Source organism: Rhinolophus sinicus, linkage group LG04 (genome assembly GCF_036562045.2).
Source record: "Rhinolophus sinicus isolate RSC01 linkage group LG04, ASM3656204v1, whole genome shotgun sequence".
Lineage (NCBI taxonomy): Eukaryota > Metazoa > Chordata > Mammalia > Chiroptera > Rhinolophidae > Rhinolophus > Rhinolophus sinicus.
This window is the reverse complement of record NC_133754.1, coordinates 8,944,858-8,971,684: the sequence shown is the minus strand read 5'-3', so window position 1 is coordinate 8,971,684 and position 26,827 is coordinate 8,944,858. Positions and strand designations below refer to the sequence as shown.

The window sequence follows — 26,827 nt, the reverse complement described above, 5'->3', positions numbered from 1 at the left end:
GGAAAGGGGAATTATTGGCAAAGAAGAAGCATGAGAACGCCTTGAAGATGAAAGTGGCCTTTATCTTGATCTGGGTGTTATACACACATGGGTGTAAAACTAAACTTCATTAGTTGCAGACTTCAGATTTGTGTTATTTACATATAGCATACTTCAATAAAAAAATTAAAAAGTAAAACAAGTGAGATGGAAAGTGACATCAATCTCATTTATAAGCAACTTTTATATAAACTGGATTTCCAAAGCAGGCACTGGGCCTAAGACCATCACTAATTCTGTAAATAGCTATCTAGCTAACCTAAGGAATTGTGGAGAAAAATTCTCAGTCTCCTGTAACATTACTCTAATACCGATGCAAGAAGCCTCACTAGGAGCCGTGAGAGTACAACTGATTCCTCCACTACTTTATTTGAAGGCCTTCAGATGCAAATCCAAAAAACACACCCTGACCTAAAAGGCACCAAGGGACCCAGCTCATTATTTCCTCCCCAGCTGAGCCCACACTCCTTTTTCACCCACTCTAGTCAAATGGGAGTTTTTGCTGCTTCTTGCACAGGCCAGTTTCATTCCGACCTCAGGACCTTGGCACTGGCTCCTCTTTCTACCTGGAACGCTCTTTCCCCAGAGCTTCCCAGCTCATTCCCTCAGGTCTCTACTCAAATGTCACCTCAAAGAGACTCGACCACCATGTGGCAAATTATTTGTAGAAGTCATAGCTAGAAAAAAGTTCTCTTGCCTCCAATTGTTAACCTCATTTAAAAAAAAAAATCCTCCAGACCAACTATGCTTCAAAGCAAGAACCCCCTGGTTAAAGTTTTGTGATCCGCTGTATCATGCATCCTATTACTTTCTACAATTATTTAACTCTTGCCCTTTTACTTTCTTTTATGGCTCTATAGTCTTTCACTTCACACAAAGGGCCTTGTAAGTCAGTTAAATATATCAATAAGCCTTTAATCAATAGCAATTGGTGCCATGCACACAGCATCTCCAAAAAATATTGTTCTGATGAATAAACAAGTGAATACCGAACAGTGGCAGGACATGCGGAAATTTTCAGGGACACAGAGGGAAAAGGGTTTCATCCCAGAAGTTTGAGTTCATACCCTCAGGATATTGTCTGGTACATAAGAATGGCAAGGATGATTGTCAAACGAAAAGCCGAATTCAACAAATACCATCAAGCCTAGATTTCACTTTTTCTCCCAGTCACATGTCATTAAAAATAAAAAAATCCTTGCAGATCAACTATGCATGGATCCCAACGACAGAAACAGACAAGGTTTTTCTAAGGAGCTGCGAGGATGGAGAAACGGTCCGGGAGTGGGAGGGGACAAGAACAGGGGTCTGGGGTAAGGGGGCCACTGTGGAACAGGGACAGGAGAGGTGGAGGCTGTCAACACCAACATCAGGGCGCAGACACAGCAAAACCGCGCAGCCGGTCCCCGGGAGGCATTTGCTGGCAAGAGGAGGGGTCGGCCTCGTTCCCCAAAGGAGAGTCCAGGAGGCTGGGACGGGTTCTCTCACCTCTAACGCCGCCTGGGGGTCCTCGTCGATCAGAGCATCTGAGAAGCTCCGGAAAAACCTGCCAGGAACACAACAACTTCAGCGGGGCTCGCTAACCAAGGAAAGGGAGAAAGGGGGATAAAAACAAATAGCAAAGAGAAGACACACACCGCTGGGCTGTTGCGGGTCCCGCTGCAGCCGCCGCCATCCCTAACAGTCACCGCTGCCCGCTGCCGCTGGAGCTGCCGCTGGAGCTGCCGCTACCGAGGTTACCAGGTCCGCGGCCGCCCAAGGGGGAAACTTCTGGAGACACACACCAACCGAGCTTCCGTCCTAAATAGCCAACGAGCAGCCACGCAGCGTGCCGCGGGGGAGGGGCGGCGCGCGGCGGCCGCGAGGCCGGCTGGGATCGTGGAGGACCGAGCTGCCGGCGGACCGGCCTCGTGCCCGCGCTGCCGGTCCCCGCCTCTCGCAGCCATGGTTACCGAGGCCTCGGCTGTTCGCGTTTGCGGTCGCTTCCCGCGCGCACCCCGCAGCCCGACAGAGCCTTCTCGGATGGCAGCTGACAGGCACTTGGGAACGTGTGGCGTTTGGGGGCCTTTGTATGTCTGTTAATAACACAGGCCACTTGCCGCTCGATTTTCACAAGTCACCAGTTATCAAGGTTACAAGAGGCAGCCAAAGGCTTTCCTGCCCCGTGACGTCATTGGCCGCGCGTGCTCGTCCGGGACAAAGTTCCCGGATGGCGCCTCGCTTCCCGGGCTGCGCGCTGGGAGCCCTAACGGAGTAGGACCGAGCGGAAGATGTTCTGCCCTCGCAGCCGCGAGACAGAAGGAGGTGTTTCGTTCCGGGGCGGGTGTACTGCTCCATTCGCCAGAACTCCACGGGCCCAGCTTTTCTCCCCAGTTGGCTTCCCAGATTGAGAAGAAAAACCTGTTCCATCGGAAGGGAGGAAGGTGGCCTGAAGGTGTCTCAGAGCTGCTTTCGTTTCCACCCTAGTCGGTCAGGGCCTCCCTCACCGGCCTTTGATGCTTGCGGATCAGATAGAAGCTTCCAGCAAGTTCCACGGGGCGGGGGGGGGGGGAGCAAGAGGGCGTGGGAGTAAGTGGCTTAGTATGTTACCGGTGCAGGGGTCCTTGCCCCCTCTCAGGATAGAAATCAAGAGGGGGCGAAACAGTTTTGCAGAGAAATGTGTATTAAAGCAAAAGCTTGATACACCAAGGGAGCACACGCTGAAGGAGGGTGCATGTGGCTCCCCGAGATTGACAGGTACAGCGGTTTTATAGGCTCTTGAGGTTGGGGGCAACCCCTTCCTCTTCCCTTTTTCCCCTCCCCGAAGTATGTCGGGGCGCGTCCTACACTGCGCCTGCAGTGTTCCTACGTGCTGTTACCTGCACGGCGTGTCTCATCAGCAATCTTAAATCTCCACCTGCAGGGGTTTTTAAGCGTGATAGTGAGGAGAAGTGAACTAGAGGACAACTCTTTTAATTATTGTGCATGCGCAACCTCAGAAACTTTGGCTGGGCCGGCTTATCTCTGCTGTGGTTATGAATCTGCTCATTGTTTCTTATTAGTCGGGGAATGTGGCTCGAGGATGTTCTCCCCAGCTGCAGGCTCCAGGCTTACTGACCACTGACTACAAGTAAACAAGTAAATAAACTTGAGTGCCTACTACATCCAAAATCTAAACTCAGCCCTGGGATTCAAAGATGTCGTGCCCTCCAGAAACTTAAACCAATGCTGTTAAGCGCTAACATGAAATCGGGAAGTCAATCATGTGATAGCAGGATGGGGCACTTGGAATAGGAGGTATGATTCCTCAGAGCTGTGATACCTGAGTCTCAGCCTCCAGACGTGAATTAAGACTCAGTCGATCATGGAAGTGGAAACGGTACTTCAGACAATAGGACGTGTGTTGGAACACGATAATGTGAACTCTAAAAATGGGTAGAGCCAGAATTCAAGTTAGAAGCAGACTTGCTGGAGAGGTAGGTAAATGTCAGGTCAGGAAGGGCTAGCTAGGTGTGTGGTCTGCTGAGAAGCTTGGATGGGATTCTCTTTTTTTTTTTTGTAAAATTTTTATGTGTGCCTTGGTTGGGACAGAGCCCCAGAGAGCAGTTTCCAGGCTCTCAGCCTTACGTGGAAAGGTGCTGGCTCGGGTAGTAGATGGCCGTCAGCTGTGGCTAGTTGGCAGTCAGCTGTAACCATTGAGCCATTGGCCACTAATATAACTGCCACGGCTACTTTGGGGAGTCGAGTCAAGGGGAGTCGAGGAGAGTCGTTGGTCGGTTGGCAGAAAAGCGGACAGCAGGTCGCACATCCTGTGAATCCAGCCTCCAGTGAGACTATAGTGGTATGACTCCCCTACCTATGGCTCCGTGGGTGTTCCTTTTTGGCCTAGCCAAATCCTGCGTTCTTCTGTGGGGAGCAGGAGCAGAGACCCCGCAGGCCGCCCAGCGTGACAGCCTTTCCAGGACCCATCAGCTCCAAGTCAAGTAGTTGTTGCAATCTAGTTGTGGAGGGCACAGCTCACAGCGACCCATGTGGGGGTTGAAGTGGCAACCTTGTTAAGAGCACCACACTCTAACCAACTGAGCTAACCGGCTGCCCGGATGGGATTCTTTTAATAATGCTAACCCATTATAGGATTTCTAATCAAAAAAGGCATTAACAGTCAAGTTTGCATTTTTAAGTATATTATTCTATCTTTGCTGTGAAAGAATGATTAAAGGGGAAAGGAGAATAGCTGTTGGGAGACAACTGGTTTACAGGCCAAAGTGACTCTTAAGTAAGTCAGTGATTGTAGGGATGGAGAAGGAGGTAAGAATTACAGAAATATTTAAGGTAAACTGTCTGGGTTTGCTGATCTTTTATGATCAATGCTTTTTATATCATATATAATAAGGCTTTGCCCCACTTATCCCCAGGTCTATGATTTATCTCAAATTAATTTTTGTGAAAGGAATGAAGTTGGAATCAAGGTTCATTACCTACCCCCCATTGCATACCCAGTTGACCCAGCCCTACTTATTGAAAAGAACGCCATTTGTCATTTCCCCACTAAATTCTTAGGGCATCTCTGTAATGACTACATATATATGTGGGTCTGTTTCCAGGTTCTTATTCCATTGGTCTGTTTGTCTAACTTTGTACCAGTACCACAGTGTCTTAATTCATGAACCTTTATAAAAAGTCCTGAAGTCCTGTAACTTTTTCTACACTGTTACACGGTTGCCTTGGCTATTCTAAGTCCTTTGTATTTCCATTATCCTATCAATTTTGCAAATTTCTATTTATTTATGAATTTTAGAATGAGCATGTCAATGTCCAAAAACCAAACAAAACCTTGCTGGGATTTTAATTGGGGTTGCATTGGAGCTATAGATCTAGTTGGGGAAAAGTGACATCTTGATGATGAGTCCTCCAATCCATGAATTTTGTACACCCCTCCGTTTATTTAAGTGGTCTTTCATTTCTCTCAGCAGTGCTTTGTACATTGCAGTGTAAAGTTCTTACATAGCTTTCACTGGATTTATTCTTGGGTATTTGGTTTTTAATGCTAGTTTAAATGGCTTTTAAATTTTTTTATATCTACTTATTTGTTGCTAGTATATAGAAACACTACTGATTTTTACATATTGACCTTATAGTCAGCCATTTTGCTAAGTTCCCTTATTATTTCTAATACTCTGTAGATTCTCTTAGAAGTTCTGTGATCACAATTTTGTCATCTGAATAAAGATTGTTTAACGTCTTTCTGTGCAATCATTAGACCTTTTATTTTTCTTGCCATCTTTCACTGGCTAGGAGATCTGCTCTAGTGTTGAATAAAAGTATTGATAATGGACTTCCTTTCTTGGTTGTAGCATCAGGGGAAAGCATTCAATATCCAACGCCTGCACTGAAATATTCATATGTATTTTTCTTTCACATGTTAATGTGAATTACATTGGTTCATTTTCAGATGTTCTCTAGATGGTCAATATGCGTATGAAAAATTCTTCAATAGCTATATTAGTGACATTAAAATCACAATACTAAACACTCCCACCAGAATGTTTAAAATTAAAATAAATTCCAGTCAAGCATTGGTGAGGATATGGAACACCTAAAACTTTCATATATTGCTAGCGGAAGTATAAATTACTATAACTACTTTAGAAAACTTTTTGACACTACTAATACTAGTCATACATATACCTTATTACCCATTAATTCTTACAATGGGCATATACCCAAGAGAAAAGAGTACTTATGTTCCTGTACAAGAAGATTGATCGCAGCATTATTCACATACCAAAAACTGGAAATAACGTAAATGTCTTTTCACAGGAGAAAAACAGAGAGCAATGATTAAGAATGAACTACCAATACACACAACAATATGGATGAACCTCACAAATAATGTTTAAAGAAGCCAGACAGAGTACATCCTGATTGATTCCATTTATATGAAGATTTAAAAAAACACAAAAAGCTATACGGTGAGGGACATCAGAGGGTGATCTGGCTGAGATGAGCCATGAGGGAACTTTCTTGGATGCAGGAAATGTTACATATCCTAGCTGGTACTTACATCAATGTGTTCAGATGTAAAATTTTATCAAGTTGTATACTTAAGATTTGTGCACTTTATGCTTCAATAAAATAGGAAGGAAACGATTTAAAACAAAATAAATGAACAACCAATTTGAAACTTAAAAAACCATGACATTTACAATGGCATCAAAAATACTAGACTGAAAAATCTGACACAGTATGTACAAAACATATACATTGAGAATTACAAAACATTGATGAAATTAAAGAAAACATAAACAAATGGAGAGGCACTCTACGTTCATGAGTCAGAAGACTCAATATTAAGATGTTGGTTCTTCCCTACTTGGCCTATAGATTCAACATGATCCCAAGCAAAATGCATAGGATTTTTCCATTTTAGAAGTTGACAAATTGATTCTGAAATTCAAATGGAAATGCAAAAGACTTAGAATAGCCAAATCGACTTTGAAAAATAATAAAGTTGGAGAACTAACACTACCTGATTTCAACACATCAATTTCTGTATTGGCACAAAGATGAGCAAATAGAACAGAATAGAGTCCACAAATAGACTCATACATATATGGACAACTGATTTTCAGCAAACATCCAAAGGTAATTCAGGGTAGAAAGGTTAGTTAAAAAGGACAGTCTTTTCAACAAATTGGATTCATACAAAAAAAAATGTGAACTTCAATACATACATACCTTGCACCATCTAAAAAAAATAAATAAATGGATCATGGACTTAAATGTAAAACTCAAAACTATAAAACTTCTAGAAGAAAGAAAATCTTTGTGACCTTGGATTAAACAAAGATTTCTTAGACATGACACCAAAAGCCATGTTTTCTTTTATAATCCATTAAAGTTGATAAGCTAGACTTCAAAATTTAAAAAATTCCTGCAATTTGCAAATATTTGCAAATCACATCTGATGATGAGCTCATATCCAGAAAATAGAGTTCTCAAAACAATAATAAGAAAACAACAGAATTTAAAAACAAAAAACATTTAACAATCACTTCATCAAAGAAGATACACAAATAAGCACATGAAAAGGTCAAAATCATTAGTCATTAGGGAAATGCGAATTAAAACCACAATGCAGTCAGTATCAGTGCACACCCATTAAAATGGCTAAAATATAAAAGACTGACCACGTTGGAGAGGATACAGAGCAACTGGAAGACTCATACACTGCTGGTGGGAATGTAAAATGATACAACCCTCATATGATTCAGCCTAGGTATTTACCCAAAAGATAGGAAAATACATGTCCATAGAAAGATTTGTACAGAAATATTCACAGCAGCTTTACCAGGAGGAGCTGAAAACTACAAACAACCCAAATGTCCATCAACAGGTGAATAGACAAACTGTAGTATATCCATGTACTGGACTACCACCCAGTAATAGAAGGAATCATTTATTGACAACACGGATAAATCTCAAAATAATTGTAAGTGAAAGAAGCCAAACAACAGTCCACACTATTTGATTCCATTTACATAAAATCCTAGAAAATGCAAACTAACACAATACATAGTGACAGATGGCAGACCCCTGGATGACTGGGGGTGGCATGGGTCAAGAGCAGAGAGGAACAGCAAGAGAGTGATTGCAAAGGGGCACAAGGAAACTTTAGGGTCACGGAACCAAACATGCATAGGTTCACTGCTCGCTGAGGGTGATTTCATGAGTTTATACTCTAAATATGTGCAGTTTATTGTATGTCAATTACAGATGTATAATGGCATTTTTAAAACAAGTTCAGAGCTGTATAAAAGAACTGATAACCATCAGCATACAGATGGTAGTTAGCAACATATCAACATGAGCATGAAACCAGGCAGAACATGTATTTTAGTTATATATTTAATAAATGTTGAGTACCTACTGTCTAGATAGTACACTTGGGACTGAGGGTACTAAAATGACTACCACCTTGGCTCTTTACAATCTAGTGTTGGAATCTCACATATCAGCAAGTAATTATTATAGTCTTACGTGTGCCCCGAGGGGAGAAATTAAAGGGCTCTATGATAGCAGTGGGAAGCAGAGTGAAGTGAGGTCTGGAAAGGAAAGGGAACACAAAGAGTTGGGAATTACAGCTTTAGGGATGTTTATTTGCATAAACCCCTTCAAACCCTCTATTTAATTTGGTATTCTAATTTTGTTTTTCCCAAATAAGACCTCCTCACCCACCCAACCATCAAATTGTATAAATCCAGTCCCCACAAAAATCTGGATTTGCCCTTACAGAGAACATTGGTCATTCTTTTGGCCTGCTCAGAATCTAAGCTCCTGCCTGTTTGGGGGATTCCCTGAATCTTAGCTCCCACTGAGGCAACTTCCTCTACGGAAGCTGAAATGCCAAACTAGTTGAGAAGCTGAACTTGCATCTCCCCTTGGAGTTAAAGGCCTGCACACTTGAGCTAGGCCCTGCCAATCACATAAATTAATAGCTAGTTGACACAATGAATCAAGATAGGACCTTCCTTAATTTTCTCTAGGTGAAGTAGCACCTGTATCAAAATCAAATTTCTGTAGTAGAGACAGTGGTACAAAGCAGTGTTTAGTGCTTAGTAACAGTGGCTAGTTTCACCAGTTGTGCATTAGTTTTGCAATTTGTTCCTAGCTCTGTGACTCAGATTGACGTTCTCTATGCTTTTGTCTATTGTCAGCTGCACAAGTCTTCTAATGAAATCTTTTATGCTGAAAACCAAAATCCATCTCTGTTGCTAATGACCAAGAACCCAAACTGACAATTTGGTATTTGGAAGTGGAATGCTAGAAAACAGACCCTACGACATACAACCGGCCAGGTGCACACGGCAGAATGGAGGGCACTGAGGACAAAACTCTTCGGGGCTGGGAAAATGGTGACGCCGAGACAGGGCATCAAACTTACAGCATCAAGAAACGTATTCTACAGCTGAGAAGTCCCGGAGGGAGTATTCTTCCCAGGGCTCAGACCAGGTGTTGAAGGTGGAGGAAAAGGAACCAGGGAGGAAAGGGAAAAGGGTCTGAAAACGAGGACTGTGTACCACCTGGATCCTCGTCAGGAAACTGGATCAGGTAACTGAATGAGACTTTGGCTCATCTCTCTGGAAATGAAATACGTTTCCTGTAGGCGTGAGCGTTTTTGCAAGTATACGTATAGCAAGAAGGGTGTGCATGGGTGGTGTAGGCTGCATCATTCTGCCCTTATTCCTTCTGTAGAGCACCACTTTTGTTTGGCTGGCCATCTTCCCAACACATGGCTAAGTCATTGATGGTATATCGCATTGTGTGTTCATCACCCAAAGTCAGTTCTCCTTCCATCACCATATATTTCACCCCCTTTATTCTCCTCTACGGCCACTGCCTCCCCTCTTACCCTCTGGTAACTGCTACACTGTTGTCTGTGTCTGTGAGTTTTTGTTTGTTTGTCTTGTTCCTGTGTTGCTTTCAGTTTTATATCCCACATACGAGTGAAGTCATATAGTTCTCAATTTTTTCTGTCTGACGTATTTCAGTTAGCATGGTAATCTCAAGATCCATCCATGTTGTCGCAAATGGCAGCACATCTTATTGTTTTCTAATTTTTGGAGCTTGGTAATCCATTGTGTGGTGTCTGGAAACTGCCATTTGGTATGGTAGAAAGGAAAAATGAGAGGATGATGTTTTGCAATTCTAACCTGACTAATGGAGTTTGTTACATAAACATTTAATAACACTGTAAATACTAGCAACATTTTCTGTATACTTGTTAAGAAATATTTGCTTGAAAACACAAACACTGAGAATTTTTTACATGATTTATTTAATAATAAACCAATTAAAGATACAAAAAAATGTTTAGAGGATTCCAAAATTTAAATTTTGTTTAAATACAAATTCACTCTGCAATATGAAAACATGTAGCATTAGACCTCTAAACATGATTTTTTCATCTACAAAAATTTCTCTTGCCTATACTAGAAAATTTGCAGAAAACAATTTTTCTTGTGAAATTAAATGTACATTATTTACAATTGAAAAAGTAATCTAAAAATTTTTATTTCAGAAACTTGGATATATATGTATATTATCTTTGTATGCAAACCCCCCCACTCCCAGTAAAAAAAAAAATCCAAAATATAAAGCAATTATGCTTTTATAGCGACTACTCAAACAGATTAGCCCACAGCTTGGTTGCTTTGTGGGCCCTTAAGAAAGAGTCTTGACTCTTTCCAATTAGCAGTGTTATCCTTTAGCACTCAACAACAAAAGTTTACTAATGGACCACAGTGCACAGGGGCCAAAAGAATTAATGAACAAAGTAGGAAGAATTCAGGTTAATAGCAGGTCTTACAGATAATAGAAGAATGAATCTGGTAGGGACACTTATTTTCTGCAATATTTTAGCTATATTTATTTACATTAGGAAGTAAGCTGATAATGTTTTAATTGATATAACTAAAATAGAGGAGTTAGAATCATAAAATTCAGAAGTAGAAACTGAAGCTCATTGCATCTATTCCAATGCATTGCATCTATTCCAATGCACCCGTTCCTTTTATGTGATAACTGAGCCCCAAAAAGATCATGTGGCTTGCCCAAGGTGACACGACTAGTTAGTATGAGCCACTCTTCAGTTGATGCTTTTATACTATCCTGCTTCTGAAACAGGTTCAGCCATATAGTATCATGGGCACATTTCAATGTTTAATGTTATATTTTACATATTCATAGTTTATTTATACAGTGCAACCAACTGAAGTCAATCTAGTGAAATTGTAATTTTAACAAAGCATAAAATAGGTGTCTTGCATTTGAAAGAGTCAAGACTTAACTTATACAAGTGGAATGAAAATAGTTCCTATATAAATTTCCTGTTCTCTTCTATTTAAGTCTTGTATTTACAAAATAATCAGAAAAGATAATACAATGTAAAATTAAAAAAGAAACTTTAAAAATGGTTATGATATAGCAACTGAAAAAAAATCTTCAAAAGAATGTCTTCATAGTATAAAATGCCTGTTCCTTCACAACTGAATTCTGAAACATTTAGAGAATAAAGAGCAACACTTTGGTTTTCCTCTCTCATCTAGCTAAGTCAAAATTAACTCTATTTTCGTAATTCACTACAAAATTAGGAACATCTCTAGAATTTGTCTTAGAATCAGATAGTTTGCATACAATTGGAAATGTTCAAATACAAAAATAATCACCCATAATTCCTTTGGTATTTTCATTAAAAAGACTTGGGTTCCAGCAGTTCATTTTGTTTCATAGCCACCTGAGAGGTAAATCCATTGGAACTGGAAACCACCACCACATATGGCTGCTGCTCTGTTTTCTCAGTGTCTTCTTTCAAATGATCTTCCACTTCCTTTTTCTCTACTTCCTGTACAAGAGTTTTTGTTTCTTGAGCTTTGATAACTGAAGTGATTACAGTGCCAGGTGGGTGGGCAACCAGCTGTGAACTGCGAGGAGAAAAGGTCACCACAGGGGTCGTAGCACTGAAGGATGGAGATGAAGCCACGCTGACGGTTCCGGTTCCGTTGCAAATGGACTGCACATTGCTAGTGAGAACCTGCTGGACCTGGGCGGAGCTCAAGACAATTGAAGGCGGAGAGCCCGGCTTCGGAGACTGCAACATGACATTTTCTTTCAGTACTGTCATGGGCTGTGAGGATGGAATGGCTTGTAAAATAAATTTCTGAGACCCAGCACCTGCCGATGGATCTGTGCTGGCTATAACTGTTGTGATTGGCACTGTCTGGAGTGTTACTGTGTGCAAGTGCTGATTTCCAGGAGACACGACCACTGGAACCTGGGTGGGAGCCTGTATAGTCCTATTGAGATTATGAAATAAAAGCGAGAAAATTACCATATTCCACATCATTTAAAACTTTACCATTGACAAGTCATTTTGACAAAATGTGAGTTACATATTTCAAATGCTACGTCCCATATGTTCAACAACATAACAAACATGGTGCCAGACCCTATATGAAACATTGTACATACAGAAATGCCCAACACAAAACTGTCAGGCCACTATGATAGCATCTGGTAAAAAAAAAAAAAATTCTGTACAGTGTCACACTAACACAAACTGGGGAGCAATTTTGTTGGGGAAGGAAGATATCAAAATGTTTGGCAAGGAGGTCATGTATGAGCTGCTTGAAAGAAAATTAGGAATTTTAAAACAAATGAATTCACTCTCGTTATTTTAATATTTGAGGGGTAATGTCATCAACATGCTCATCACAATTACCAAACTTCACATGATTATAATTGTTTTCAACCTCTTTTTCTATAGAGAGGAAAAATGCTCATTAACTAAAATAAACAAAACCTCAGCCTTAAATTCATACGTGACAGAATTATCAAAAACTTTTAATAGTTCACAGTTCCCATTATATTACATAAAACAAGTCATGAATATAATTAACTTGAGAGGGTTCTTTAAGCTGGCAGAGAAAGCGAAAAATAAAGCCAAGCTTTGGAAAAAATAAACAGAGGCTTGTATTAGCAGTTTCCTCGTCTCAAATAATTTTCACAAAATTTAGTTATAAAGCTACAATTTAACATAAAGTCCATTAACGTACAATCCAGTTTATGTAAGGTTGTTAGGCCCATTTATTGAAGAGGTACATAAATGATAGATACTATGAGCCAATGTAATTTTAAAAGTTCACAACTGTGAAATTTATGGTTACATCCATTGTTAATATAAAACAAAAGCAATTGAAAAAAACTCAGCATCTGGATCTCAACTGTGTTTCCTCTGAATTCCGTAAAGCTATTTTACAAAAGATAAATTACTGCTACTTCAAATGGCTAACCGCTAGATTAGTTCTCATAAACCAAATGTTAATTATTGCTAGATTATTACTGGTGAATTTCAGGAAATTACAGTTACGTGGCCTGTCACACATGTGAGAAATGAAATTCTGGAGGAGAAAACAAATGGGTTGGTGAAAAGATGAAAAGAGGACTCAGTGCAACTCAGTTCAAAGGAAATGGAAAGACCCAGGGGGACTGAGAGCCCACCCACTCATGCAGGATGCCGACTCCCAAATTCAGATTGCCACCAAAGTCACCACTGTCAGCGGCTCTGGGGAAGGAGCTAGCAGAGATAAAAAATCGGAGAACGAAGATTTCATCAGTGGGCAGAGTGTGGCTAGGAATAAAGGCCAGATGTACTAACACTGGGCAGGCAGTGAGAAGAATACAGAGTCACTCTGGGAGCCAGGGAGCTTTTCCAAAATACACTGCGCCTCCCTTCTCCCCCTGCCCACCTGAGTCGGGATATCTCGGGTGGAATCTGAGTCTGGGTATGGCGCCTGATCCCACAGCCAGATACCATTTTTTGAATATAAAAGACCCAAGGGCTTCCCATGCCCAGAGTTCAAGTACATTTACTTATAGATAAAACAGTACTTGGCATATAGTAAGCATACAGATTGGATCTATAAATATGTATAGCCTTGCCACCCCTGTAAGTACTATTATACCCATTTTACATATGGGAAAATTAATGCACAAAGAGGTTGAACAGTTTGCATAATGTGAAGTTAGATAAGAGGCCATCAGACAGCAGAACCTACGTGCTCAACCATTTCAACATCCTGTTATTTCCTAAGTCCTGAGTAACTTCATCTAAGGATGGATATTCCCTCTACATCTTTAAACTGTGAACAGTTACAACTCTTTAATACATGCTTCTCCCAATCCTCTTTCCCTCTTTTAGGTATGGCACAAGCAATAATGGACTTGGAAATTTTCCATATTGTTAAGCAGGGTTGCCACTAGACTTTGGTTCAAATTAGAAAAAATATCCCTTTATTGAAACACCTGACTACCATCTGCCAGGAAATATATATATATACACTCATCTACAGTACCTACAATGTAAATATACTGGTTTATTTAAATTCTAAAACAATTTTCACTAATAAAAAATTCAGATTAAAGGATAAAATACTATATAGCCTTGTCCCACCCACAGGAATCTTTAATTAATTTTTTTCTTAATGGTTAAGCTGTCAGTTGTGTCTGGTTAAATTCTATTATGTAAAACAAGTTGTAGTTAACTACCTTTAAAAAATCTCCTAAGCTTCTTGCAACCAAATGGTAAAATACTGGTAATGTACAATTCCTGCAACTTTCTGAAGCTAACAAAGATTTACAGTAAGTCATGCCTTGAATAATGATGGGGGTACATTCTGAGAAATGCATCGTTAGGCGATTTCGGCGTGAACATTGCAGAGTGTGCTCACACATACCGAGGTGGTACAGCCCACTACACACCTAGGGTAATGGTACAGTCGATGGTTCCTAGGCTACACACCTGTACAGCATGTTACTGTACTGAACGCTGTAGGCAACTGTAACACAATGGTATTTGTGTATTAAACATAGAGAAGGTACAGTACAAATGTGGTATAAAGGATACAAAACGGTCCCCGTACAGGGCATTTACCATGACTGGAGCCTGCAGGACTGGCAGTGGCTCTGGGTGAGTCAGTGAACGAGTGGGGGGGGTGGGGGGCCTGTGAAGGCCTAGGGTGTGACCCCTACTGCAGACTATAAACACTGCATCACAAACTCTTCCCCTACTTCTCTCCAACAGGGTCATAAATAGAACATCGGAGCTGTCAGGGCTGCTCCGTGAACGGTGATGTGGGCTGGACTGATGGGAAATACTGAGAAAGTGGCTGGGAAAGGCGTGTGACCATCAGGAAGGAGTGAGAAGTGGCCTGAGGACCAGTAGGAATAAGAAATCAAGGTGGACAGATGGAGGAGCACAGGGCGTCGTCATGGCAACGTGGTTTTGGCTATTGCATGCTGGAGCAGTGGTCAGATTAAGGAACTGTGTGGTAGTCATTAAAAAAGGGGTTGTTTAACATGGAAAGGGTATAGAGCTCGGGACTCAGTGTTTTGACTTTGCAAATTTGTTTTTGGTTCCACTGATGATCTGGCACAAAGGGCTTTCTCTGGCATTGAAGTGATGGAAGAAATCAAACCTATCTATGTTTTACATCATGACAACCTGAAAATAGAGTCCAGGGACAGGCCAGTCCCCGCTACCACAGGAAGCTTTCAGCATAGTGACGGGGGCACCTAACTCTTGTTAGGCAGCTCCTGAGGACCTGTGTCCTGGTGCAGGACCTTAGGTCCTGAGCAAAAACGTGACAGCCACGTGCTCTGAACCATCAGGCTGGCTCTGGGGGGGCTGTGGCACCCTGAATGTGCAGTGCTGGGGGGCCAGGCTCCTCTGCAGAGAGAGGTCAGTGGCTGACGGACGGGGTGTGATCTGTGGGCCCTCAGCTGGGGTGCTGTGAGTGAGAGGGAGTCTACTGCCAAGCCCCACAGATACTGCTCCTGTCAGAGGAAAAAAGAATTCCTCCTGAACCCCACATCCTTCCATTTCTTACAGGACAATAAGCTCCATTATCGTCTATACATGTGGCCCATCATTGGCCAATATGTGGTGCATGCCTGTATATGCTTAGCTTCTGTTGAGTATCTACTCAGATGTCAGAAGTGTTTTAAGTGTTATAACCACCTGTAAAGTTAAGTATTATCACCTTTATTTTGTATATGAGAAAACGGACTCAGAATAGTTATTAATATAATTCAATGTTACATCGAATAATTCACAAGGCTGGACGGCTGAAAGATTATGCCTACTTTCTTTTCACTCCATTACACTGTTTTTAAGATAACCTACAGATTATACATTTTCAGAGGCTAATTTATTTAAAAGACCCTAAGAGAAAACTATTAGAGCTTGAGTAAACATTACAGAGAAAGAAGTTATGCTAGGTAGGTATATGGACTTCCACTTCACCAAGGGCCAATTTTAGGAAAATATTTTACCAGAGGTGTATTTTTGTTGTTGTTTCTTTGAATAACATGAAGCCAGAGTCAAAATTAAAATTTGTAAAAACAGAGCACATATACCATAAATCAATTAAGAAATGCTTAATCGATTTCAACATAAATACATGCAATTATGCGAGATAAAAAGAAATGAGCAAGGGACATAAATTGAGAAAAGAAAAAACATGTTGCTACTTCATTGTAAGTGATAATTCATGCGATTTATGTGAATCAACAGGCAGGACAAATCATTAAGCTCACTGCTTTGGACTAAACTGCATTAAAACACTGTCTCCACCACTTACTAGATGTGACCAGGCTCCTGGGCCTCTCCTTGCCTCGGTTTCCTCATCTGTAAAATAGGAATAATATTACCTACACCTCATTGAGCAGTGAGGACTCTATACATTAATATATGTAAAGTGTATGAAATAGAGTGTTTTCAAAGTGTCAGCTCTTGTATTAATTTAATAATTAATATTATTTTAAGTCATATTATTCCACCTTTTCTCAATTACAGAAGAAAAATCTTTAAAAGGTCTTTGATTTTATTAATAAGTGGTAATGGAATCAAAAAAGATATAGCCAAGTTATTGTTAACTTTTTAGAAGGGATAATATGGTCATTTAGGATAATGTCCCTATTCTTAAGAATTGTAGGTTGAAATATTTAGGGATGAAATGTCATAATGTCCACTTACTCGATAAATAGCCACACAGGAAAAAGGGTATAAATAAATACAGAGAGAAAACAAATAAGGCAAAAAGCTATCAATTGAAAATCTAGGTAGATGGTAAATTTGATGTTCACTGTACTATTTCCATTTTTCTTATGAAATTTTTTATAATAAAAAGTTGGGGTAATTTAAAAATGTGTATTTAAAAAGAAATCACTAAACAAGAAATTAATCTTATGAAAAACTAATCTAATAATGTTAAAATTTCAGAGTTATGTACAATTTGCTTGAAACTTATTTAACACTTTTACTTTCTATATACTAGAAAACAGTAAAATAACAACAAAACCTGAGTAATTATATTCAGCAGCTGTCAGTCTTCAAAGAGTGTTGCTATATCAGGGGAAATATGCATTTAATTAAAGGTTTAACTGCTTTAAAATAAGTAGGATTTCAGGGTGGAAAATAAAAGATAGTCCCAAATGAGAGAAGAATTGTTTTAAAAGTCAAAGGAATGATTTAGAATGTATTTGTGCATATACATACACATAAATATACAATGAGGTGTATAAGAAAGTATGTTAAAAGTTTGAAAAATTAAATTTTGTATTTCTTCATTCTATAAGTAGTCCACTTAGAGAACTCACTGCTCTACGAGATTAAAGAATGAATATATGCACTGCTTCAAAATAAATTCTATAAATATGAAGAGGTATTAGGTGCCAGATACTATGTTAGGTGCTAGGAAAAGGACAATGAATAAGATCTGGCTCCTACAGATTTAAATATAGAGGAGGAGATAGGCATTAGAGCCAACGGAAAGAGCAGGTTTACGTAGGAGACTGAGGCAAAGGCAAGCAGTCAGCTTTAGCCAAGAGCAAGGAAGAAATGTGAGCGGAGTGAGAGCTGGCAGCTAGCTGCGGCTACCGAAATTAAAATGCACACTGTGCGACACAGATCTAACAGAAGCTGCAAGAAGGCACATAGCAAAGCTACACGTAGTTGTAATATGTAAATTGGACTGAAGAGAAAAAAATATTAGAGGCAAGAAGCAGGCACAGAGTCCACAGACTCAGGGATCTTGGAAGTGAAAATTCTGAAAGGTATATCAAAGATAATTACAATATTTTTATATCCGACCCTGAGTCATTTAGAAATTGATATGCAGGATAATAAAGTATCCTACACAATATCAGAATTTAATTTCTTTCAGAGGTAGAGGGGTGGGGTGGTTTTTTTTTAATGTTTTTGGTTTGGTTTTATTCTCAAGGTCTCTAAAGGAAACTTTGATTACAGATGCTAAAAAACCCACTCAATCACTCAAAGAAGGGGGCCTGAGTGATTAGCTGTGGCCATTGTATGTTTCCTTATCAACACAAACACATACAATGGTAAGATGACAAAGAGCCTAGAAACCAATGGGACGAACCACATACTTCCAATTAGATACTCAGTCATCACATGTAACCAGTAGGATCTGGAGGAAAATAAAAAATTAAAAGGAAATAGCTAAATAAGTATTTCTTTAATGTCAGTTAAAGGTATCATTCCTATCCAATTAAAATGGAAAAAATGTGATCTTTATATTTCTTGAAAGTCAACTAACGATTTAAGAGAATTCGATTTTCACAGTGTCAAAGGTTTATGTGGACTATACAAGAAAGAATGAATCACCTAAGTCTATTTTGAGTCTAGGTAATGTTCACTTGCTTCAAGATCTATTGAACAAAAATCTAGCATTTATATTCTGGAATATAGACATGTAAGACTGAAGTTGGCTAATGACAATAATCAAAGAATCATTTTTATTGGATTTGGAAGGGCTCCTATGTTTTTTATACTTCATGTTCTGGAAATTCATGACAGTAGAAAAACAAAAATGGAATGCTACCAACATCTATCTAATTTTCTCTGCCTTCCTCCCTTTTCCCCATTCTAAATCAGCCAAGAACCCTCCCAGATTTCTGCAAAAGATCAGTCTAAAGCAGATAGGGTTTTCTTGGTCTTGGTTTGTATCTTCCCTGGAGCTATGAGGCAAATTTGATTTCATTAAGCCAAAAAAACTACTCTTCCAACTTCTGCCACTCTAAAAGCCTGAAAAAGAGGAACTTAGATTCTTGGCTTCCCTACCTATTTGAACTTGGAACTGTTCCATAATAGGATCTTCCCAAGGAATAATGTTTATTTCTTGGAACTCAATGCATTCCAAAAGGTCACGATATGTCAATTTATGCTGAATTTTTACAGCTTCTGACTGTTTGAAAAAAAGATCTGAACCCCTTCCCTGGGTGTTCTTATATGCGGATCCCTTCTTGTACAGATCAATCCGGTTATAAAAAGGTATAGTGGACTAGACTTCAATTGATAAAATAACATCAAGTAATGTCAAAGTTGAAAAAGAAAGGAATCACTGATATATATAACCAGAGGTCTGATATAATACACATTGCTGCTGTGAAACGGTCTACTGACCAAGAGTTCTAGCTTGAAATCTGTATCAATTTTATTTTCACTCTGAATCTTGACCCACTAACAAATAATGGCTCTGGTCAGGAACAGAATCCTATACATCCGTAACTTTCGTTGTCTCACCTGATACTCTGAACCGAGGAGTTGAATGTTTCGTCTTGCACGCAGCTGATGACGGCGGCTTCTCCTTCTGGGCCAGCCTGCACTGGCTGCACCACGTGTACAGTCCGGAAGAGCTGGGTGGGATACGGAGGCTGTGTGGGCTGCACCGTCCGCAGAGCCTCTGATGGCTGGGCCACCTCCACAGCATCTTTGGTTTTTGTAGCTTTAGGATTCCCTGCTTTTAGAACTGTAGTGGCCCCTCCTTTTATCCCTGAACTTGAAGATACTCTTGATCGGCTTGCTTGGTTCCTACTTGAAGTGGTTGTTGCAGACGACAGTGATGAATCTGAAGGCTCTATGCTGGAACTGGGGTCCTCGTCATCTATGTAAATAAGATCTTTTGGCATTTCCTTAAACTGATACACCAAGCGCTGACCTTCCACTTTTGCCAAAATACCCCTTTGGTAATAATACCTATTCAAAGCAGATATTTTTATCAGTATTTTATTCAATTAAACATAAGTTAAAATAATAGTCACCAAAATAAAAATTTCCTAATCATAAACTAAAGTTGCAAGTTGGAAACAAGCGCGAAAAGAATTTCTAAATGAAGGGCAGTTTTTTAAATATATATATAAGAGTCTATAATTAAAAACATTATTTTCTAAATATATGTAAAACACACATTTACTCATAGATAGATAAAAGTCCTATTACCCACCAAATTGAAAACCAATTTTAATTAGGTGATTGTTCATAAAGTACACGGATTATTCTAGCCTTCACTTTTCTTCCTTCCTGTACCCTTGCCGGCTAACCTGCGGGAATAAATGGATCCAGTACCAACCTCAAATTATTTCCCTTTCATAGCTCCCTATAACATTCCAACCAGTTTAAGTTTGATTCTGTAAATCTAATTCAGTTTTCTGTAAAAAATTTGATGACGCACAAATAAAAGTGATTCAAATTTTGTCAATAATTTTAATTAAACTATTAACCAAAAAGTGTATGTTAAGAAAAAAAACTGTAATTAAACAGAGTTTAGTTTAAGAAGGTCATCAAATTAGCACATCATTGCTATTTCTAATAAATCTGTGAGGATAATGCATATCTTGAATAAAATGATACTTTGAAAATTTTCAATGTCTAACATTATCCTCAAAGCATTAATTTATTTCATCAAAATATATTACACATCATCCCTGAGATTCATGTTTTAAAATGCACCCTCTTATTATATACCTGCATCACCACTATTTGTACTCTGTGCTGAATTTAATGGCTCAAAACATATGAGCCCTGTGGTTAATGTACAATTCCTGATGATAGCTTAACATTCTCTGATCCTTTTATAAATAAAATACCTGTTATTTCCATGAAGATCTGTTTTGGAAGGCAAACATTTTCCTAGATTGAAATAACATTTCTATTTAAATGCATACTGATTTCTGTTAGTGTGGTTTTAGCACTTTAATAAATAAAGTTCACCATTTTTAAAATTCCTTAACATTTTAGAAGTAATCTATTTTTCAGTATTCAGTAAATTACATGCTTAACACAGTGAACAACAAAAACTTCACATACCTGAGAGCTCTCCCCATGGTCTCATAATTCATATCAGGTTTGTTTTTGTGTTTCCCCCACAACCTCGACACTGCTTTAGAATCAACCAATTTAAAAATGCCTTTTTCTCGCTGGGTCCATTTGATATATTTAGGACAAGTAGCTTTGTCTTGCAACAGTGCCAGTAAAAACTCCCAAAGATAAATTGTGTTTCCTGAAACAAAAGCAATTTCTTTTTAACTGACCAAAATTTTATTTGAAAGAGCACAACAGAAGACAACTAAAAGACTTATAAATTCCATCTATAATTATACAAAAATATTATACAATTCAGTTAGTATTGGTAATATAATGATCATAATTTTTAGGGCCAAATATCAATCTTTTTATTAGTCCTATATATCTCAACATAGCAATCTTGACAATTAGATTTGTGATGACTTAAGGACAATGCTCTTTAAGACGATTTTTTCCTGCTAAGAACCATAACAGAAAAAACAGTAAAAAAGACTTGTACAAAACCTTTCAATAGTCATTCTCTTTCTATCAGAGCCCGTGGATTAGCCATAACAATTTTCTTCAAATTTGGGCAGCAGTTATTAAAATACTCAAACTCCAACACAATGTAATAAAATGTCTATAAAATGAAAACATAAAAACATAATCTGGCTGCACTCTTCCAAGACTCATTATTAAATGAATGAGTGGATTATTTTGACAGGTGAGTGAAAATCTTCTAAACGATTTCTTTGGATTTCATTAGCACTCTCTTTACAGAAAGTGGCAATGGTATCTTATAAGCATGTGACAGCAGCAAGTTCCATTTTAACATGTCACGAAAGCTGGTGGTTTCTGCCTAAACCATACAGACATTTTAAAGCTTGAGCTCAAAAAATAATCTGAATACTATTTGATCCATAAGTATGATAGGGAAATCACAGTAGTACTTACCCTTCCCATCTTTGTTTTTCTTCTTCACAGATATGTTTGGTGTAGTGGCTGGGGAATCTGGTCGTGGTGGTTTAGTTTTTCTCCCTGAAATCAGAACAGCTCTGCATAAATATGTGCTCTCAAACGTGTGAGTGAAAGGACAATTTAGCTGCTTATAAATGCTATTTTGTTCTTTATCCTAAATTTCAAATGCTAAACACTTTATACATGGATTACATATATTGGGCTCCTTAAGTACTATTTATTAAAAGAAAAATTACCAGTAAAAATTGCACATTAATGTAGGTTAGATAACAAACACTTTGAAAATGATACTTTGGCTCATTTGTGAAAATGAGGTTGAGTTTAAAACATTGCATCTTGTCTTTGAGGTGACAATACTGACGATATTTTCTTAAAATTCAGGGGAATATTCTTGATGTGATAAAATTTGAGCTCCAAAAATAAGCCATGTAGATCTGTCTGTTGTTGGTTATAAAAGCTTTTTAAGGTAGGAGAAGTGGATTTTCAGCTTTTCTCTCTTCTAAATACATCTCTGCATAGTTAGTTCTCAAATACTGGAAACTTCTCAAAACTCTAAAGATATGAAAAATAAGTGAGGCGAAATTTTGGTGAATGATATAGTCAATTTTTATTTTCCTGTGTATTTTTAAACATCTCATTTTTCTATATTTCTTTCAGCTCACAACAAACAGACTTTATGGTTATCCGTCATCCAATCTCTAAACAAGTCCATTCCAATGGTATTAACCTGTATTTCTGCAGCCTTAGGCTGGGTCAACCAACTATTCTAACGCCTTGTGTGACCTTTTGCCACTTATCTAGAATACGTGGTGCTCATGCTGCCTGCGATTTAGGTAGAGGTGATGGTGCTGTCTGAACCGAGTACCATTCTGTATAGGAGAAACAATGAAGATTAAGCACAACTGGATACTTCACATAGTTAGTACCTCTTACTCCTACATTCCTGAAGCTGACTCTCTGGTCTGGATCACAAGGGTGGAATCTGGGTTAACATAGGGCAGTAACTTAGAAAAGCAGAATTCTAGAGCTAAAGTCACAAGGTTAGCAACAAGCCATCATCCCCAGGCAAACTGCACAGGAAAGCAGTTCTGAAATCAGGGTGAGTGAGAGTCAGGGAGAAGAGGGTCAAAAAAGGTCACTGTCCAGGACCCTTGTAAGACTACCAAGTGTATAAAGGTGCAACCTAGTCAGCCAGGTGTCATAGCTTCCATCGCTGCAGAGAACCCATTCAGGAGGCCGATACGTCTGGCTAACTGTAGTCATAACAAGTATCAGAAGCCAAGAATTCAATTAGCCCCTATCCCTCCTACCATCTCATTTGATGCTTTCTTACCTGCTTTTCTGATAGATACCATTTCTTTATCCCCCAGTTTCCCTCTATTAGATTTACTCAGGACACTGTTGGTAGCCTACCCAATATCCATTCTCTTCAACGTTTTCCTCGCTATTCAGGGTGGCAATGTGCACAGCTTTTTGTGAATTAAAGCTTAGTTCGGTACAGAATTTTTGATTTAACAGTTATTTGTCAATACTTTGAAGGTATCCAACCCTTTCAGCCTCTACTGGGAGTTTCTAAGCTGTGAATTTAAAAATCAATTATCTAGTTTCTCCCTGATTTGTTTCTTCTTTGGGGGGAGGGGGTCTTTATTGTTCTGCATTTTTACTATACTGAATTTAGGCCTAAATTTATTTTAGTTACGCTACCCAAGATTCACCATGCTAGGATTAACATCATTCTGGAAAATTCTCAGTCACTATCCTTGAATATTGCCCCTTCCTTACTCTCTATGTTCTCTCCTCCTGGACTTTTATTTTCTAATTAAAATTTATTGGGGTGACAATGGTTAGTAAAATTACATAGGTTTCAAGTGTACAATTCTATAATACATCATCTATAAATCACTTTGTGTGTTCACCACCCAGAGTCAGTTCTACTTCCATCACCATATATTTGATCCTGTTTACCCTCATCTACCACCCACCTCGCCTCCCCCCTTACCCTATGGTAACCACTAAACTATTGTCTGTCCTCCTGGAGCTTTGAGGAAATGTAGACCTTTTCATTCAATCCTCACATCTCTAACTCTTTCATATTTTTAATTCTAAATCAGATCTATATTGGAGCTCAATGTTTCTCTCTTAAGCAGTGACTACTCTCCTGTTTAACCCATATATTATGTAATCTATTTGATTCTTTATCAAATCAGTCTTTCACCATTAAGTAGAATGTTAGTCTTCTACTTTTTGAAAACAGCTTTACTGAGGTATAATTGATATACACAATAAACTGCATATGCTTAAAATTTATAATTTGATCAACAAAAAATAAAATTTATAAAGTGATAAGTTTTGACATATGTATGCACCTGTGAAACCATCACAACATTCATGATAATGAACATACTATACCTGAAACTGACATGAAATAATATTGAATGTCAACTATAATTTTAAAAGATAATCATGGGGATGTGTAGTATAGCATGGGGAATTTAGTCAGTAATGTTCTAATAGCTTTGTACAGTATTGGTTGTAGTAGACCTGTTGGGGTTATCATTTTGTGAGTTACGTAAATGTCTGATCACTATTTTGTTCTGTATGCCTGAAACTAATTAAAAAAACAAACAAACAATGACTGATCATAAAATACAACAATTATAACAATATACTATAATAAAAGTCAGGTGAAGGTGTTCTCTCTGGGGAAACAAAAAAAAAAGGTAACGAACACATTCTTTACCCCTAAAAATGCTTTGTGCCCCTTTGTGATCTTTACATCTCACCTTTCCCCACCCTGCCCAATCTACAGGTAACCAACCAGTCATGTATTTTTTCTTTTAAATTTTATTTAAAATATTTTTTGTATTACATTTATTGGTGTAATATGGGTTAATAACATTGTATTTACTTGGTAACACTGGTTAATAACATTATATAAGTTTCAGGTGTGTAATTCTATAATTATAATTCTGTATATTGCATTGTGTGCTCACCACCCAAAATCTAGTCTTACTCATATCTTTGACCCCCTTTCGTCTCTTCATCCTCCTCCCATCCCCCTTCCCTTCTAGTAACCACCAGACTGTTGCCGTGTCTATGAGTTTGGTTTTGTTTGGTTTGGTTGTTGTTTTCTGTTTTCCATCTCACATGACTGAAATCTTTGGTACTTTCCCTTTTCCAGCTGACTTATTTCACTTAGCACGATACTCCCAAATCCATCCATTTTGTCACAAATGGCAAGGTTCTGTCATTTTTTTATGGCTGAGTAGCATTGCATCGTGTATATGTACCACATCTTCTTTATCCAGTCATCTGTCGAAGGACATTTAGGTTGTTTCCATGTCTTCACTATTGTGAATAAAGGTGCAATGAACCTAAGGGCACATATATCTTTACAGATGTTTTCAAATTTTTTCAGATACAGAGAAGAGGGATTGCTGGGTCATACGATAGCTCTATTCTTAATTTTTTTGAGGAACCTCCTACTGTTTTCCATAATGGCTGTGGAAAACCAATTTACATTCCCACCAGTAGTGTACCAGGGTTCCTTTTTCTCCACATCCTCTCTAACACTTGTTATTTCTTGTCTTTTTGATGATAGCCATTCTAACTGGTGTGACGTGGTATCTCATTGTGGTTGTCATTTACATTTTCCTGATGATGAGTGATGCTAAGCATCTGTTCATGTACCTGTTATCCATTTGAATGTCTTCCTTAGAAAAATATCTATGCAGGTCCTCTGCCCATTTTTTAATCAGATTTTTTTTGGTGGGGGGTTGATATTGAATTGTATGAGTTCCTTATATAGTTTCGCTATTAACCCCTTCTTATCAGATACATGATTTGCAAATATTTTCTCTCATTCCATAGGTTGCTTTTTCATTTTGATTGTTTCTTTTGCTGTGTAGAAGATTTTTAGTTTAATGTAGTCCCACTTAATTTTCACTTTTGTTGCTTGTGCTTTTTGTGTCATATCCAAAAAATCGTTGCGAAATCAGGTTCTGTTATTTCATCTTGACTAGAGGAGCAAGTTCCATCTGGTATTTTTTAATAGCCTTATTCTTTGATGGTGTCTTTTTTATTCTTTTGCTTTAATAATTGCAATCACATTCACGGAAAGTTTCTATTTGATAATTCTATTATCTGAAGTTTTTAGAGAACTGACCCTAGGGTTTTCTACGTCTGCTGCTTTTCATTCAGGAAGTATCTTCCTCACGTATTCTGTGATACTGAAATGTGAGTCCACCTTCAACAGAGTTGTATTTGAGGAAATCCTGTGCAGCCTGATTTAAATGTATGACTTGCCAGGACAATTTTACAAGAGCTTCTGCCTGGTGCCCCTAAGTTGCTAGGCTTGGATCACTTTTATGTTACTTGCCTGGGAATTCATAAAGACAGCAATAGTTTAAAATCTAATTTCAAACCTAGGTGAAGGCAAACCTAGGATTATGAATTTTTAAAGAATGAACTTCCCCACTCAGAGCCTCAGCTGAGAAATACAAACTTTCTTGACATCTGTCTTGCCAAAGGGCAAATTGCTTGTCTCCTGAGGCTATAGCCTTTCAAGGATCCCACTTAATGCTGAGGTCTCTGATCCCCTACCCCATCTTGCACTGGGTCAAGACATAAGCATCTGCCTCTACAAGGGCAATAAAACCCAAGCCCCTTGGATATCCAGTCTGACACAGCCTTCTCGGCCCTTCAGAGTTGCTGCAGTGTCAGCTCATTCTTACTATTTTTATTTTCCTCTTCATTTCTGGCTCTCGGAATTTCCCTTCCTTTCATGTGAAGTTAGGTTACGGGGTGACTGGTAGTGATGCCATTTATCAAAATATTAAACTCAAAATACTAAACAAGCTGGAGTAGAGTCAAAAGGCAATAAAATGGAAATAGTGTAGGACTTTAAAATGTAAGTATGGTCCTAATTTGTGAAATAGTAAAAATTCCCTTTAACACACTCTAACCTTTTCCTCTTCCGTTACTTACGTGATATCCAAATCGTATTCTTCCCACTGGAATCTATGCTGGTGGCTTTGAAACCGTGCCCTGCGGGAGGGAGGAAGCTGGCCTGTCCTTACCCAGAGCTCGTTCGGAGTATGAGCACAAGGGTTTAGATAAGAGACTGAGGCT

The 26,827-nt window shown here is 38.7% G+C and overlaps 2 protein-coding genes across 7 annotated transcripts in view; both read right to left on the bottom strand.

The window, feature by feature from the left end:
- Nucleotides 1-1,832, bottom strand: part of SUGT1 (SGT1 homolog, MIS12 kinetochore complex assembly cochaperone) — a 50,028-nt gene extending 48,196 nt beyond the window's left edge. Inside the window, exons 1-2 of one of the 2 annotated variants that reach the window (XM_019755296.2) lie at nt 1,677-1,832; nt 1,528-1,585 (exon numbers count right to left, since the gene is read on the bottom strand). In XM_019755296.2, the coding sequence (XP_019610855.1) occupies nt 1,528-1,585; nt 1,677-1,714 (96 nt within the window). In that variant the 5' untranslated portion in view covers nt 1,715-1,832. Of the gene's footprint in view, nt 1-1,527; nt 1,604-1,676 lie in introns of both variants that reach the window. The other variant, XM_074329346.1, reaches the window with a different exon arrangement.
- An 8,005-nt stretch (nt 1,833-9,837) lies between these two features.
- The window catches only part of ELF1 (E74 like ETS transcription factor 1), a 97,994-nt gene continuing 81,004 nt past the window's right edge, over nt 9,838-26,827 (bottom strand). For all 5 annotated transcript variants that reach the window (XM_019755285.2, XM_019755283.2, XM_074329344.1 and 2 more), the window contains exons 6-9: nt 21,674-21,757; nt 20,744-20,936; nt 19,181-19,633; nt 9,838-11,873 (exon numbers count right to left, since the gene is read on the bottom strand). In XM_019755285.2, the coding sequence (XP_019610844.2) occupies nt 11,270-11,873; nt 19,181-19,633; nt 20,744-20,936; nt 21,674-21,757 (1,334 nt within the window). In that variant the 3' untranslated portion in view covers nt 9,838-11,269. The remainder of the gene's footprint in view (nt 11,874-19,180; nt 19,634-20,743; nt 20,937-21,673; nt 21,758-26,827) is intronic.